The sequence below is a fragment of the Hypomesus transpacificus genome, chromosome 18 (assembly GCF_021917145.1).
Source record: "Hypomesus transpacificus isolate Combined female chromosome 18, fHypTra1, whole genome shotgun sequence".
NCBI lineage: Eukaryota > Metazoa > Chordata > Actinopteri > Osmeriformes > Osmeridae > Hypomesus > Hypomesus transpacificus.
In genome coordinates this window covers 10,640,850-10,655,731 of record NC_061077.1, presented here as the reverse complement: position 1 = coordinate 10,655,731, position 14,882 = coordinate 10,640,850, and the positions used below count along the sequence as shown (strand labels likewise).

At 42.4% G+C, this 14,882-nt stretch overlaps 1 protein-coding gene across 1 annotated transcript; it reads right to left on the bottom strand.

The window, feature by feature from the left end:
* Positions 1–1,039: 1,039 nt before the first annotated feature.
* kcng1 (potassium voltage-gated channel, subfamily G, member 1) lies at positions 1,040–11,752 on the bottom strand. The gene is made up of 3 exons (XM_047040709.1): positions 11,647–11,752; positions 3,776–4,641; positions 1,040–1,825 (listed from the first exon to the last, which is right to left on the bottom strand). The coding sequence occupies exons 2-3, from the start codon at positions 4,553–4,555 to the stop codon at positions 1,043–1,045; spliced, it is 1,563 nt and encodes a 520-aa protein (XP_046896665.1). The 5' UTR covers positions 4,556–4,641; positions 11,647–11,752; the 3' UTR covers positions 1,040–1,042.
* Positions 11,753–14,882: the final 3,130 nt, after the last annotated feature.

Genomic DNA, 14,882 nt, shown 5'->3' with positions numbered 1-14,882 from the left:
GAGATAAGAGAACGGACATGGGTCGTTGCAATAATGATCACTTAAGTATGTAATATACATACAGACACAAGCTATATCAAGAAAACATTAGACAGGTGAATTCAGATTTACTTAAAATTAAGAAAATAGTTGTAAACAGCAACCAAACAGCAGCAAAAAATAATTAGGCTTATATTACATTTCAAATGCAATAATTATGTACAGGGAAATATATTAGTTTTGATATTAGTTGTTTTAGACATAATTCACCATAACAGGCACAAATACTTACAATTTGTCATTGAAATTGCATATGCAGCCTGCAGGGTACAATAAGTCACACAGCACAATCAATGTTTAGCAAATTAGAAAATGACCTTTGAGGCAAAAAGGTATGAAGAAAATAAATTGCTGGGTTGGTATACAGTACATCAACACAAAAGGAGACTGAATTGTTGGCATTATTTTGTTAGACTGGTCACAGTGAGGTAACGCTGCATTGGCTCTGATAGAAAGCACACTGACTTTTTTGAAAGACAACTTGTTAAACTCCATGAGAGCATCACATTATAAAATGTATTGGTCCAATGACTATATGAGCACAAAACAGCCTTAATTTTAATTATACATTCGATGCGTTTTATAGACAGAGACATCCTTGCATTTCTTTTGTTTATTTGTGCTTTTAATGGAAAGAATATTAATTGTGAATACTGAGACATAACACGTGTATGGCTTTGTTAAATATCCTGTATTTTTCAGCAAAAATGAATAAATACACAGTTTATTAAAATATGTTATGAATCATAATAATAAACACTGATGAAATAGTCAAGAGTAGACACACACACGGCCCAAAAAATGGAAGCAATGATACAGTCTCTCTAGCTTTCTCTCTCTCTCTCTCTCTCTCTCTCTCTCTCTCTCTCGCTCTCTCTCTCTCTCTCTCTCTCTCTCTCTCTCTCTCTCTCTCTCTCTCTCTCTCACACACTCACACACACACACACACACACTCTCTATCTCTCTCTCCCTCTCTCTCCCTCTCCCCCTGTCTCTCTCCTCCCTAGTCCTCCAGGTCCCTGTGATCTGAAGCCCTCATGGGAAAGAGCCCATCACTCTCCAGGGATAGGTTGCTGCTGCCCATTCCAGCCATCCTGCTGCGCAGCAGGAAGTGTGTCCGCCTCTGCAGCAGCCTCTGCTGCTCCTGCTTCAGCTCCACGTAGGAGCGGGAGAAGGTGTGGAAGATGGAGGTGACGGGGAACGCCATGAGCAGGATGCCGCTGAGGATGCTGGAAAGCGCCACCACCTGGCCGGGAATGCTCCTCGGCACCATGTCCCCGTAGCCCACCGTCGTCATGGTGATGACGGCCCACCAGTACGTGGCTGGGATGCTGCTGAACTCGTGGGTGGCGGACATCTCGTTCTCGATCAGGTAGAGCAGTGGGGAGAACAGGGCGATGGCCACGCACAGGAACAGCAGGAGTAGGCCAAACTCCCGGGTGCACCGGCGGGCCGTCAGGCCCAGAGTCTGCAGCCCCAGCGAGTGTCGGGCCAGACGCATCACGTAGAGGATCCGCAGGGCCCTCAACACCCTCAGCACCAGACCCACCTTGTCCAGGTAGCTGTTGCCGGAGCCCAGGCGCTTCTCCCCCGTGGAGGTGCTGTCCACCACCAGGGTGATGTAGTAGGGCAGGATGGCCACCACGTCGATCAGGTTGAGGGGGCGGCGGAGGAAGGCCAGCTTGCTGCGGTCCTGGATGAAGCGCAGGGTGAACTCGAGGGAGAACCAGGCCACACACACTGTCTCCACAATGAAGATGTTGTAGCACATCTGGGAGCACTTACCCTGAAACACAGGAAAAAACGGGTTAACCATGCGTGTGCTTTATCTCTAATAAGAGAGGCCTGAGAAGCACAGTGTGTAGCTACAGCAGAATCATTATATCTCTGATGATGTATGGCCCATTTGATTCAGTAAATTATCCATGCTAAACCTGAGTTGCAGTGTGTGTTAAATTGCTGTGGTTGTCAACATACCCACTTATCACTGTACTTCAATTAAATACATAGACCCTGAAAACTGTACCAAACTTGTTATGGTTCAAGATATAAAGGAGTTCATTTTGGCACAATTGGAAATATCAAAATGTTGTTGTTTTTCATGTCCAGAAAGGATGAAAAGCCTTTTAGTTGTATATCATGTTTAATCTGGTTCTGGTAGAACAGACCTCAAACACTGTTCAAGTTCCTCAACATTTCCTCTTCTGTCGTCTGGCTTCCAACCACTAGATAGAGCCATCAGGCTGTGAGGTGCTTTGTGTTGATCAAGAGAAATTGAGCAATGCTCCGTAATTTTACCATCTACAACGGCCAAATTATTTTCGAATAATAGCTTGAGCTCATCTAGTGTTTGAAGATCACACTGTAAGCATCTTAGACATGTAATGACGGTACAAAGTGTCATGAGCATGTTCTTTTTTTTCTTATGAACGGTAAAAGGTGACGAAAACCTTCAAGGATAGATTATATTTTCTAAGAGGAGCATTAACCGGTCCAAATGCAGACTGGGATATCTTTGAACCAACTCCATTCCAGGAAAGTATAGTTGTGAAACACTCCCACAGAGTAGATCTAACAGACTTCAAAATGTCAGAATGAAGAAAGTACATTACATTTGCTCTTAGAAAAGCACTTAAGAATCTATTGAAATAGAGTAGGTTGTCTGACAGAGTCAGTTACACCCCACAAAAGTTTAGTGTTTACATAAAATCAACTTAGTCAGAGCAATTAGATTAAAACATCCAACTCAAATGTACTGATTGAGTCAACAAACACAACATGAGAATTCTAGCTGGAAATCTACTGTGATGGAATGACCAACACACTACTGCCCCCCCATATCAGAACAACACAATTAGGAATGTATGTATTATTGAAATGCATTACTCCGGCAATGACTACTATTTGCGAAACAATCATCTCTGATTGTTTCAGAGATGCTTTTTATGGTCAAATACCAGACTTTTTGAGTCACAAATTGTATTACTGTTACTCCTCATAAACCTAACACAAAATAATGACTTGGAATACATTCATTACTTTGATAACCCTGCATGCAGAGATCTAAGAAAAGAACAGTGATATGTAGCATGTGCAGCTCCAGGACTAAAATGTTCTATAACTGAAACTATACTCTTTTTATCTGGCCACTGAAAGTGAAGTAATGCAGGGATTGAAGTTAGCCACAATAATGAGCAAGTAAATTAGATTAGGAGGAGACTTCACCCAATGTTCTGGAGTAGTTATTTTTCTAATTAAACTGCCCAATTGGTACCAATTCTCATTACCAGCTGAGTACATTTCTTTACTTGATAAATGCTCATCTCCAATTCTGTATAATGCAATTTTGCTTGTCTTTTGGGTCGACCCCCTCTGTGGTTGTGAATGGTTAAGAGAAGATGTTGAATAATTTAGAATGCACATTTAAATTGCAGTGACTTCTGCTCCTTGTATCCTTTTCCTCACCTTGACTTATGTATCATTCATCCTCATGGTGAGGAGAACTTACGATACCAAGGCTTACTCTGAAACACACACCCTGAACACATACAGTGTAAGTGAAAACACATTGAAATAAAACACATTCAAAAGAAATACCACAAAAATACACCAGAACAAATTATAGAATTGGAATGTGCAAGTGAAATTCCTCCCACCTATTTCAGGGAGCTCTGGAGAGAATGGTAACCAGACAGGCAGACTGCTGAGGTCTCCTTCAGTACAGGTGTCTACTCACCGCCTCCTCCTCCTCCCTCATGGCTGGCATGGTGCTGATGGAGAGGTTGACGGCTGTGATGGTGACAAACAGCACAGACAGGCAGGCGAAGATCTTCCCTGGCAGGCCTGACTGGGGCCTCTCCACCATGTCCCTCAGCTTGCCCATGCAGCGGGCCACCCTGGACTCGGTGGCCAGGGCCGCGTCCCGCCGCCCGCTGTCCGTGTCCAGCAAGTCCTCCTCGTCCTCCTCGTCCGCCCTCTCCATCTCCTCGCACTCCTCCACCCTCTGGAGCAGACGCCGGCGGCAGCACCACTCCAGGCTCTCCTCTGGCACACCCCAGTACAGCATCTCCTCCCTGAAGGAGAGGGCGCACATTTCCTTGAGCGATCGCAGCTTCCCAGCCCGCACGAAGGTCAGGATCGTGCGGAAGGCACAGGGGCTGCGGTCGAAGAAGAACTCGTTGTGGGCCACGTCGTAATCGTCGCAGATGCGCATGATCTCGTCGAAGCTGCTGCACAGGCGCAGCTGGCCCAGCCGGGAGAGGGGGAAGTCCTCCAGGGTGGTCCAGGGGAGCTGGTAGCGCAGCCCCCCCACGTTGATGATGGCGTGGAGCCTACGGGCGCCAGACAAGGAGGTCTCGCCATTGGTTGGGCCCTCAGGAGCGAGCTGCGCCCGCTTGTAGAAGGCCCCCTTGAGGGCTTCCTTCTCGTAGAGAGGAGGTGGGTTGAGGGAGGTGTCGGACGTGCAGCTCAGAGCGCTGTAGTCGTAGTCCGAGCCATCTCCTGCCAGCAGGGTCATCTTTACAGCCCTTCCTACCTGGTCTGCTCCAGCCTGACCTCACATCTCTAGGGTAGGTCGGTCGCCAGCCCTCCCTCCTTCACCTTCTGAAGCACAGCAGAGAAAAAACACAAATTGGCATAAACTTGATAGAAGAACAAAACTGTTAATTCAGCCTGTATGGAATGATCTGAAACATTCCTCATTTAAAGACTAGAAATCTAACACAACGGGTCTCAAATTCAATTGTACACACTCTCATGAAGAGAGACAAGTAGAGTTAATTTGAATACATCGTTTTACTTCTGAGTGTTTCTTGAGAGAGCCAACAGTATGATAACTGAATTAGGCATCTGTGGCGTTGTTCATTCACTGATTGGATTATACGCCTCTCCTATCATTTAATTGGATCACGTGGAATAAAAAATGAACTATTTGGAATTTCCTGTATTTTTACCATTATGCCTCTAATGGACAGTTTACAGTCACAGGAGAGCCAAAGCCTTTTAATAAATACATATATTATGTCCAGTGGTCGATGTCAGATGCATCTTTAACTACTTGTGGCTTATTTTCCCAGCAATTTACTAAAACCGTTTTCTGATCTAATGGATACAACATAGCTTGGTTTGGCTCATCAATTATTCAGACACAGGCTTCAGGCAATGGTTGATTTCAGTGCAACATGGACTCCAGTGGATACAGTTACTATATCAGTATCACTCTGGACAAAAACAAAATCATTATGGTCATCAGATTCATAGTGAAATCAACCCTTTACCTCATACTTTACGATAATATTGTGAAGGATAAATATTGGACACATTTTCTGTCTTCAAATGGCTTCATCATATCTCAGCATTGTGGGGGGCTACTTTGGGGTGAGCGACAGATTGTAAATCACCAGATAACAATACTGTGATCCTGGACAAACAGAAGAGGACACTGGAGCTGCAAATGCAAGGGGGAGATAGAGACAAGGCTCATGTGGAGGGCTGCTGTCTGACGGCCCAGAGGAGTGTGTTATATATTGCTCTAATCTAGTAACATGTAGTTCCACTTCCACCATGTTGGAGGCTAACATATGAACATTTCCCAGTTCTTTTAGAATTGTGGATTGTTGGTCCTTGATTGTCCTTGGTTGCACTTACCATAGAAACCACATGGACAGCACTTTGGATTAAAGCATCTGCTAAATGAATAATTGTAAATGTAAGAAGAGCTGACTAACATTCCCTTGTAACTGTAGGCTAACACAACAGTTGTCTTGAGGCATTCAGCTTGACATAAACTGCAGCTGTCAGCCTCTATCTCTAAACTGAAATGCTTTTTAAGTATATAGAATATCTTGTTTCAGTGTTCTTGTATACTTCCTTAGTCTTCTATGCTAAGTCTTTAGTATACCACTGTACAGTTGAACTTGTAACACCATTATTTGTGTGTCATTTCTAAACACTGTCATGCTGTTGGAGAGGAATGTTCATAGATCAATGTAGATTATGTGAGTCAAGAGGAGGTCTTTTCTATGTAAGGAAGATACAATTTCCCTTACATCTCTCTTTTAGGAGTTTCGCATTAGACAAAGATTGATATGGATGCACAGAGGCCCTAATGCTGTACTTAGATGTATTGTAGAGTGTATTCCTCTACTGTGTTTCTGGTAACTACCAAGAGCACAGTACAATGTAGTAATGCAAGATGTCCACTGTCTCACCAATTAGCATGCTGGTGGTCTTAAACATTACATTACATTTTGTCATTTAGCAGATGTTCTTATCCAGAGCGACATACAGTAAGTACAGGGACATTCCCCCCGAGGCAAGTGGGGTGAAGTGCCTTGACCCGACACAACGTCATTTGGCACGGCCGGGATTCCGAACTGGCAACCTTTAGATTACTAGCCCGATTCCCTAACCGCTCAGCCACCAACACATGTCCGAACATGACTGCTTATGCAGACACAATCAAAGTAATACCCTTATTGCCATATGTGGGTTGTTGCATAACTGTAGTCTGTCAAAAAATAACACAGCCCACTATTTCCGAAACAATGATTAAAACATAAAGAAAATAAGTGGTTTTATGTGGGTAGAAAATAATGCATGAGAGCCATTGATATTCTGCCCCTTCTCAGTCAGCTAAACCAATGTGCTGAAATTCCTATGTATGTGTGACTTGACTACCAATCACATAACACAAGGTTTTGCTGCCACAGAAAATCTATATCTAAAATACATCTACAAAAAAAAGTGGAAATAGGTTTTCCTCTGGGTTACAGTGGGTTCATTTGTGTGTGACCTTTTAGTTGCAGTAGTTTTCTTTTTTTGTTTATGACTAAAATTCGAATTTCTCTGAGATGTTGACTAGTTTTGCCCCCTAATACCATGGCAACCAAATACCACCATAGAAGAAGCCAAACTGTAATTTTAAGACTCACTGTCATTTTCTGTGTTCAACAACAACCAACAATAAATATTTTCATCATTGTTGCTCACAGGACCTTGTGGCCTGTGTCCAAACTAATTAAATTAATTACAATGATTAGGACGCAGGTTAGCAAGTCATGAATTACTGTCACAGCCTGTGTGTGCCTAACCACCAATCAGAGCAGAGGAGGAGGCCATGGCTTCTAAAACGGGCTGTGAGTGCGTCACTGACTGGTTATTAGGCACCTGCACTGTCAGTCACCCCCTGATTACAGTCAAACCCTTGTTTTCCGCTCATCAAATTAAAGTGAACCAGCTCAAGGCTTTCCGTAAGCTTGGTTTCTTTTATATGGAAATCTTTGTCTACCCCTGATTGTTCTTCATTGATGGCCCCAGGCCAAAGGAACAGCACACCAGTAAGGATGCAGTGCAGCATGGATAGTGATAACTGTGTGGTGAAGGGAGATGTTGTGGTTAGCTTTCACCTAAAAACCTAACCTAAAAGGCAATATCACTAAGACACTGTCTATTCTGCTCTCTCTTTTAACATTCTATCTGCTGTTCGTCCGTTCCACCTCCCCATCACCAGCAGAGCTTGATATGAGAAAAATGCAATGCAAAATCCAATGATGATCCAATTAAAATCTCAAATTCATTCCTTTCCATTACTAATGACGCATGGTTTACTGTAGACCCTGTGATCGATAAAATAAATACAGTTTTTTTTATCATCAGATGTTCTTCTATCCCCCTCCCCAAGAAGTAGGGAGTCTGTGTTGCTCACAGTACACATAATCATAACAGATCATAACTCCAAAACAGAGCCAAAAAAAATACACAGGAACCCTCTTCTGTGCCCTTTGATTGTCCCCACAGCTTTGACAGGTGTTGTAGTAGCCTCCAGTCACGGGAGCAAGCTTGTGCTCGGGGGTTTTCAGTGCTCTGATGTGCCTTGCACACCTCCTCGGGGGAGCGTGTATCTATCGCGGAGAGGGAGATAAAACGTGCGCTCCTCTGCTCGAGAGCTTATTTCCAGCAGCAGATCAGTGCTGGGTCTGTCTCCTTCCTCTTTCCCTCTCTCTCGGCCTCTCTCCTTCTCTCTCTGTCCCTCTCTCCTGAGCAGGGCTATGTGCTAGCACAGTGCTTGCCATGGGGCATGTTCTCCAGATTGGCTGTGAATCCCTAATTGGGCTGCACATGGCAGATCTTCTGCAAGAAATGATGATGAATGAAGATGATGGTCACATGCCGTAATATACATGGAAAAGATGATTTGTGGATTAGGTCATATTACATATCAATATGTTTCCCTACTGTACATAAGATGTCCCTGTATATTTGGGTCTCTATAGGCACAGGTAGGAACTTGTTTTTATATTTCTACATGTGCTGCTGTCTGTCTGTAGTCTTGTGCAGCCCGTCAAGAAAGTGGCACACAGGTAGACAATGCAGGATGTCACATCACAATTGAGTCAATTTCCCTCATTCATTTTGTTGTAGTGACCATTCACACCTCGCAACGACCATCCAAACAATCGTTGTCTTCCGAATTCCCTCTGTCTCTCACCTCTCGCTAACGACTGTAAGAGGGTGTTGTTTCCAGAAATGGAATGGCTTCCAACACAACTTTCTTCCTTCTCACCATCTCCCCCGTTACTTCTCTTTCTCTCCTCTCTCTCTCTGCCTTCTCTCTCATTCTCACTCTATTTTTCTCACTCTTTCGCACTTTCTCCCTCCCTCTTACACACCCGCACACCAGCTCTTTTAAAAGTAGAAATATGTGGGCTCTGCCTGGAGCTACCTTACGTTGTAAGACCTGTGCTTACATTGACTCGGACAGAAATTGCAGAACAGAAAAAAGGCATATTTTTTCTGCTGTGGGTGGGTGGATTTAATAAATACTGAATACATATGAACAAGGAACATCCCGTGGGCAATTACTACTCTGCTATACCTCAACTGTGGTCCACCACACTGTGCTTGACTGCAGTCCAGAACCTCACTGTGCTGCACCACAGAGATAACAGGCACACTTTCATGAAGGTTTGATCATTCATAATGAACTGTTCCTTATGTGTCACATATTGTCCTTTGTACCCTTTTCTGCACTATTCTTGTCACTTTATCTACACCATTCAGGGCACTTCCTTGTGTTTTCAGTTTTCAAGACATTTGGTTTCTTTGTTGCGCTGTGCAAAGCCTCAGCCTCTGGAAATCAATGTTTCAGTCATACACATGTTTCAGGAAATTCCTTCCATAAACGTCAGCTTGGCTATTGGAATGGTGACACTGAGCTTGTGTTCCCTCACCTTGTCCCTGTCTCCTCTGCTGTTACTCAGACAGACTGAGAATGACACCACTGGCCAATTCCCCATTCTATGCATCACTGCTCCATATTATGCCTCACCACTCCTCATCCCTTTAGCACTGGCACACCGTGACAGACAATAATTAGGCTACCACCCAAACACTCACCCTTACCTCACCGCCACACCCCGATTCCCTGTGACTGCCTCTGGCACTGTTGTGGAATACAAAATGCCATATATGTCAACACAGAGTATATTTCAAAAATATATATTACTGGACGTACGTTCCAGGAAACAAAAGATTTTTCTTGGTCATTCTTGGTGAGGAATCAGATGTAATTCTGTGCCCAATCCATCTTCTAGTCTTGAGAACTAACTATTTGTAAGTAAATAACAAATGTGCCTCGTTTTCATGAACAATATACCAATTCTTCTTCTCCACATTGCTATAATAAGTTGAGAGCCCTCTCACATACTGTAGCTCAACTTGCATTGCATAATCATTATATAAGATATCTGTGTGTCTGTGTGCAGGAAGACTCATTGGTAAACCTCACACTACCCCACTCGTACCCTCCAACACCGCAATGATCCCATGACCCCATTTCACTGGGCTGGCTAAACAATCTCTTTTGGATTGAATCCTGTTAAAAGTGTCTCTGGGGGACGTGTACGGGAGAACACTCTCTCATCCTCCTGAAGAGCTGCCTGTCTGTCTGTCTGTCTGTCTGTCTGCCTGTCTGTCTGTCCCCCCTCCAGACAGAGTGTTTGAAAGGATTTCAGCTGCAGACCTCACTAAAGGCCCCAGCGGGACGGAGGGGAAAGAGAGACAAAGAAGGAAATATCAAAGAAAGAGATGGGGGAGGGTGTTGGATCAAAAATGTGAAAACAGTCTCCTGACTCCATTAATAGATTGTATCAGCCACCTGAACCACTCAATTAATGGGATTAACATAACCAAGCACCTATCAAACACTGGTAGAAAGTTTTTCTTTGTGTGAAGGCACACTGGTAAACACTGGTATCACTGTGGACACATAGACAACAAGTCTATGTCTTGTTTGGAAGTCAAATTGGATTCAGCTAGATGCAGCACCGGAAGGCTCTGGTCTGCTTATGGTCTGTGTATGCACATAATGTACAGAATGTAAATGGATTAGACTGTTTTTGTTATCAGTGGTAGAACATTCGAGGTGAAACAAGCTTTTTTTTAATGTGTCCTCAAAATGGGAAAGGAAATACTTGGCGCTGATTTAAAGACACTGTATTTTCCTTCTTAGCATCAAGAATGTAATTGACACTCCTTTGAAGGTGACTTTACGACCTGCATTAATGACATGTCAGGACTCCTCACACCTGAAGACTGCTGTAATTGAACTGCTTATGAGTGGGAGATCCCCCACTATAAATATATGTGGGACAGCAAAGCCATTACTTAATCTAATTAAAATGAAACTGATCTTGTACAGGGAGGGACAATGATCCATAATACATCATAAATCAGTATTAATGGGAAATTCTAGGGGGGGGGGAATTACAATGACCTCGTCAGCAGACACACCTAAAATACAGTATTAGACAATATTCTAATATTTCTTGTTACTACTTCCAATTGATTTGTCATAATTTCATGAAATTATGACAAGCAAACATTTTGTATTCATTCAAAGATATATACATATTTTTTGTGGCTAGCAACTGTTAACTTAACGTATCCTGTTTTTCTGAACATTCATGTGATAGTGTGGCAGGTTGGGCGAAATCTAGAATGACTTCAGTATCTGGAGGCCATCTATAAATGTGGCGGATCATAATATATTGTGGTCTGTTACTATGGAGGATCTCCAGTATGCAAATGACTGTCATCTGTCAAAGACATATTGTAGATGGGAAGATAGCATGGGAAGGATCAAAGAAATGAGGGATGTTAGAAAAGAGGGATAAAGCTAGTCAATATGGAAAATGATGTACAATATGGTAAGAGCGACATTACTAATGTATTTAATTCACAAAGCTGAGACATTGTAGTAAGTTGCAACAATACTGCAGACTTTACATTGTAGATACGTGCGCTCTGCAAATCATGTCAGTGTTGTTAACAGAACGTAACTTGATGTATTTGTTGTGGCAGTAGTGTCACGCCGTCCTCCAAAAGTCCAAAAGATTGTGTGAGGAACTAGTGGCAATGCAAATATGATTTTCTTATTTTGTGCTGTACATTTACACTCATGAACTGTTCAATTAAAATGTTAGCACAGACACTAGTTGAAGTCATTTTTGTCATGACTGCCTGTCCGAGCTGAGTGATGCATTGTAGAGTACAATACATCAAACCTCTTCAGTAAGTGGCTAAACAGAAAAAGGAAATTATACTTACTGTGTTTGTGAATGAATTTCTCAACTGCCGCGTCTAATTTGTGGAAGAAGCCAAAAATCTCAAAACCAGGAGAAGTCTTTTCTTCTGCCTTGCTGCCTCGCACAGCAAGTCTCCCTCCTCTGAGCAGGCACGGGCACAAGGCTTGTGGAGTACTAGCAGGTTATTTGATGATCATGAGCAACAGGCTACAGTCTCCCTCCCCTTCCCCTCGCTCTCTCAACCCCTCCCTCCCCCTCCATTCCTCTCCCCCTCCCCTGCACATCAACAGCTCCAAGCTGTGACATCAGAGGTGGGAGGTGCCATTATTTTGAGAGCTTTGGAGAGAAATCCATAGCAACCAGCATCTAGCAAGCATAGGGTCCCCCCCCCCCCCCCTTTGAAACTGAAACAATCCCCGTCTATTTTGACCGTAGACTTCCACACCTGTTTGTATTAGTCCATGATGTGCTTTGGTTGAGTGTGGGTTTTCTCATGCTTGTGCTCCGTGCAGCCTCAGTTCATCATTGTGTCCCAAATTAGACAGTAGGTGTGAACTGTGAAGATGAGCTTCTGGAAGGTAAGTCGACCATATCCACAGCTCATCAAACCTGTCAGACTCATCATTACTTGCTATTGGACATTGACTGGATTTTGCTCTCGTTAGTCATCCTCTTCACTTATCTATAGGATAGAATACATTTACTGTGACAATCAGCAAGACAGTGCTTGTAATTGTTCATTGTAAAAATTAAGCAAGTAACACATTTGGATGCAAATGAATCAACATGTAATTACAAAGACGTGTAACTGAGTCAAACACAGTGTGTCTAAAATCTTTGAGCAATTTGACCACTAAACCTCTCCTTGCTATGTGTGCTATTATTGTTCTCTGCCCAAGCTAGAGTCTATTATCTCTTTATTGATCAACCTGTTGCAAACAGAGACAACCAAAGTCAGCCCATTGGAAAAGTCAATTTCAGTCAATTAGCTTCACTTCAATGCTAACAAGTTCCATAATGACAAATCAAAGAGCAGACATCTGAGGTCAGGCAAAACAGATTCTGATCTGTATGTTTTTCTTTTTCTAACTATCCTTATCACCTTCACAGGATGTGACACTACTTTGTGTAATCTAATTAAAGGAAAAAGGGATGTACATAATTTCATTGTGACTGTACAGTAGATAATGGTATTCAATGGTTTCACAGATAAGATTTGCCACCGGACAAAATGATCGACTCAATAATATACAAAGCACAATACTATGACTTACATGATGTTACAATTGATTTATTTTTAAATATTCAGTCCAAAGACAACTCTGTCATATTGAGTGGACGCAATATATGAATCTTGGATATTCCACCATGATTCCTTAAAAAAAAAGGGAAATTTGTAAATGCATAGTGGCTCATGGCTCATATTAGGTAGGTATAATTGCAACCGACATGTGTTTTGCTCTGCAGTGTTTATCTTACCTACACTTTATATCTTTATATATCAGTCTTTTATCTCAATCTGATTCCAAATTCTGTGAACTTAGAGTTAGAGGTGTGACTTCTGGATAGAATAAGGTTTATGGCAAAGAGAAAAAGGGATAAGGCCATTGGTTGGGTTAAGGTTGGGGCTACAGTACAGCTAGAGTATATAAAGAAATCATGGAATGTGTGAATCTTTCAGTATGTTCATACAGTTTGAGGCTTCATTATTTAGCTCCCTTCTTGTTTTGATAGATATCTAATTATAATCCAGCAGTTCAGGCAAGAGTGAGACAAAGGCTTCTCTCCGAGTTCAAGACTCTGAAGTTAATCCATGATACAGTCGATATGCAAAACTAATTCAACTGTCAGTTTTGCATCTATTGAAGTGTGAAGAGACATTCCCCAAGGATTGGAGGACAGTAATCCCTCAATAGGCACTCACAGTGGAAGACCAAGGTGTTTCCTGAGCAGGGGCAACTGTTGACCTCTGGTGGTGAACTGACTGGTGGGTTCAACACAGCTCTGCTCTGGCCTTCTCTGCCCTTCAGATGCAGGGGAGGTATACGAGTCTGCCGCTTTTAATGTCAGCAGCCTGGGTTTGATGGGACTTTCCATTGATCTGACAGAAACAACTTCCCCAACACACACACAAACACACTGATCATCTGAGATGTGACCCTCAAATGATATCTCCTTGAGATTTGCATCATCTAGTTCAAGTGAAGTTCAAGTATTTTATTGTCAAATGCACAGAACAACACAGGGTCAGACTAGGAACTGAAATTCTAAGGACAAGACAACGCAAAGCATCCTGGCATAACATAACATATAAGTACACAGAACATAGATTACATCTATGATAAGCTAAAATATAGTAAACCTCCTAATATACAAATGCTATACAATATTCAATACAGTATACTAAACCTCTAAATACACATAACACATACAATAACCTATACTAACGTTATAAACCTATACTAACCTAAGACAAGTGAAGTACAAAAGTGCAATATTGCTGACAGTGCAACCAGCATCTGACATAACCTATACTAACCTTATAAACCTATGGTAACCTAAGACAAGTAAAGTACAATAGTGCAATATTGCTGATAGTGCAACCAGTAGCTGAAAGTGACAGTGTGTAAAGTGACTAGTGAGAAGTGTATCAGTGTCCGTATCAATGTCCATTCAGAAGCCTGATGGCCCTTGGAAAGAAACTGTTGTCCAGTCTGCGTGTGCGAGACCGAACGCTTCGGTATCGCCTGCCAGAAGGCATCTATTGAGAAAGGTTGTCCAGTGCACTCTTAGACTTTGTGTTTAGCCATTCAGATTTGATAACAGAGGTATTCTAACCAACGGTTAAGGTTAATAAACCTCTGCAGATGAATAAAGAAATCAGGCAGCAGGAAAACAATCAGTCACCGTTCATCAGGGCAATTGGCCTTGGATTACAGGCTGGGCCTACAAACACAACCTTGAAAAACACAACACAAACAAATGTACTTTTCTTAGCTGAGATAAATTGTCTCTTACTGGAACAATTACATGTGCAAAAGTCATCAGGCCTTGTTCCTTACTTACTATATATACTGTATGTACATCATGTTAATCCTAATTAAACATATATCATCAGCAATGTTTCTATATTGGTCATGTTGCAAACTTCTGTAGCAGTTGCACATAAACATCAGTGACACAGTAATACAATAATTTTAGGAGATAATAAAATACAGTCCCAGATCAAGAAATATATGTGTTCTGATGTGTGCAATT